Here is a 1,430-nt window from a genome sequence, read left to right on the forward strand (position 1 = left end):
GGTTTAGAAACAATGTATACAGCTGATTTTACCACAGTGATCTTTGTAGTTGGGAAGTATATGATATTTGGAGGGAGATCAACTCTTGTATACTTTATTTTTCCATTTACATTTCACACCTGCAAGAACACACAACCAGAAGAAATCCGATGAGTGAGTTCCTCAATTCTTTGTTTCACAGTACTGCGCAAGTATGAATTATGTAATACATATGTTCTCGCTTACCCATTCTTTGTAGGATGATACTTCTTTTGTGATTTTAACAATTAATACATTTACTGTCATTATTTTATAAATTCCATCAGATAACTTTTCTTATACTATCACTACTCATATCCATATAAAACCGGTGAAATATTATTGTCCTGTATCACACTGCATTCTCTAGGTTTGCGAATAGTTGAGAGGGTAACGATTCAATCTGAGGTTGCACTGCAGTGAGCAACAAAGTTGTACGTGCAAAATGCTGAGCTTAATCGATGTCACAGTGTGGGCGGCGGGCGCAAGGCATCTCAACCAGCAAGGCGTCGCGGCACGGAAGGTGATCAGACAAAGCGTGTTTCTTTGTGCAGCGGAGGAAGCATATTATATTTTCCGAGACTGTAGACTATCAGGTAGCAATTTTGCGTCTACGATTAATCACTTTAGCTTCGGCTCCCCATGCTGTATACTGGCACCCGTTCATAAGGGATGAAGGACATAGTTCATATGTATTTCACATTGGCTTCTTCATCTTATAGATCTGCTAGATGGAACTGGAGAAGTATGAGTAGGTAGCTTGTCGATGCACCGGCTACCTGGAAATGATCACCAAACAAGCGTATATTGCATTAAGGTTTTGAGAAATGCATTTCAGACTAGCCCATGTGACTATCTAGAAAATAATATGAAATCGCCTAAGGAATTCGCATTGCCAACATAGACATTGCTTGTATTAAGCTAAATCTAGCAGTGCATTAGCAGGCGTTGCTACTTCTCAGACTGATACAGACCAAACTTATTATGACCTAGAATACGTACCGCAAGGGTATTCCTCCGAGACAGCGTGAAGAGACCGCACACCCGAGTTCCTAGTCCTTTGCGGCTCAACCTCTCCATCGACATGACCTGGAGGAAAGTGCGATTGTAAAATGAACAACGGAGCAACAAAGGATCTGCTTCTTCAGGGCAGACCCTTCGTTGTATCATTTTATTTTTCTACATGAATTCTAAACAAGTGTAATTATACGATTGGTGTCTTTTCTTATAAGCCGCATTCCAACGTAATATTTTGTAAAATATTTAAATAACATTTGGCACACAACTCACTAAAATCGTCTGTTTTGCCTTTGGAGGAAGAGGAGCGTGTTCGGTCGCTGCTTCGGCAATTTCCATAAGGATGTGGCTGGTTTTCTGTCCCTGTGAACACACCGGGAGTTAACATATAGGAG

The 1,430-nt window shown here is 40.6% G+C and overlaps 1 protein-coding gene across 1 annotated transcript in view; it reads right to left on the reverse strand.

The window, feature by feature from the left end:
- Positions 1-76: 76 nt before the first annotated feature.
- Positions 77-1,430, reverse strand: part of LOC119587441 — an 8,567-nt gene continuing 7,213 nt past the window's right edge. The window contains exons 6-8 of the mRNA XM_037936172.1: positions 1,309-1,400; positions 1,021-1,107; positions 77-797 (exon numbers count right to left, since the gene is read on the reverse strand). Coding sequence (XP_037792100.1) covers positions 735-797; positions 1,021-1,107; positions 1,309-1,400 — 242 coding nt within the window. The 3' untranslated portion in view covers positions 77-734. The remainder of the gene's footprint in view (positions 798-1,020; positions 1,108-1,308; positions 1,401-1,430) is intronic.

Source organism: Penaeus monodon, chromosome 22 (assembly GCF_015228065.2).
Source record: "Penaeus monodon isolate SGIC_2016 chromosome 22, NSTDA_Pmon_1, whole genome shotgun sequence".
NCBI lineage: Eukaryota > Metazoa > Arthropoda > Malacostraca > Decapoda > Penaeidae > Penaeus > Penaeus monodon.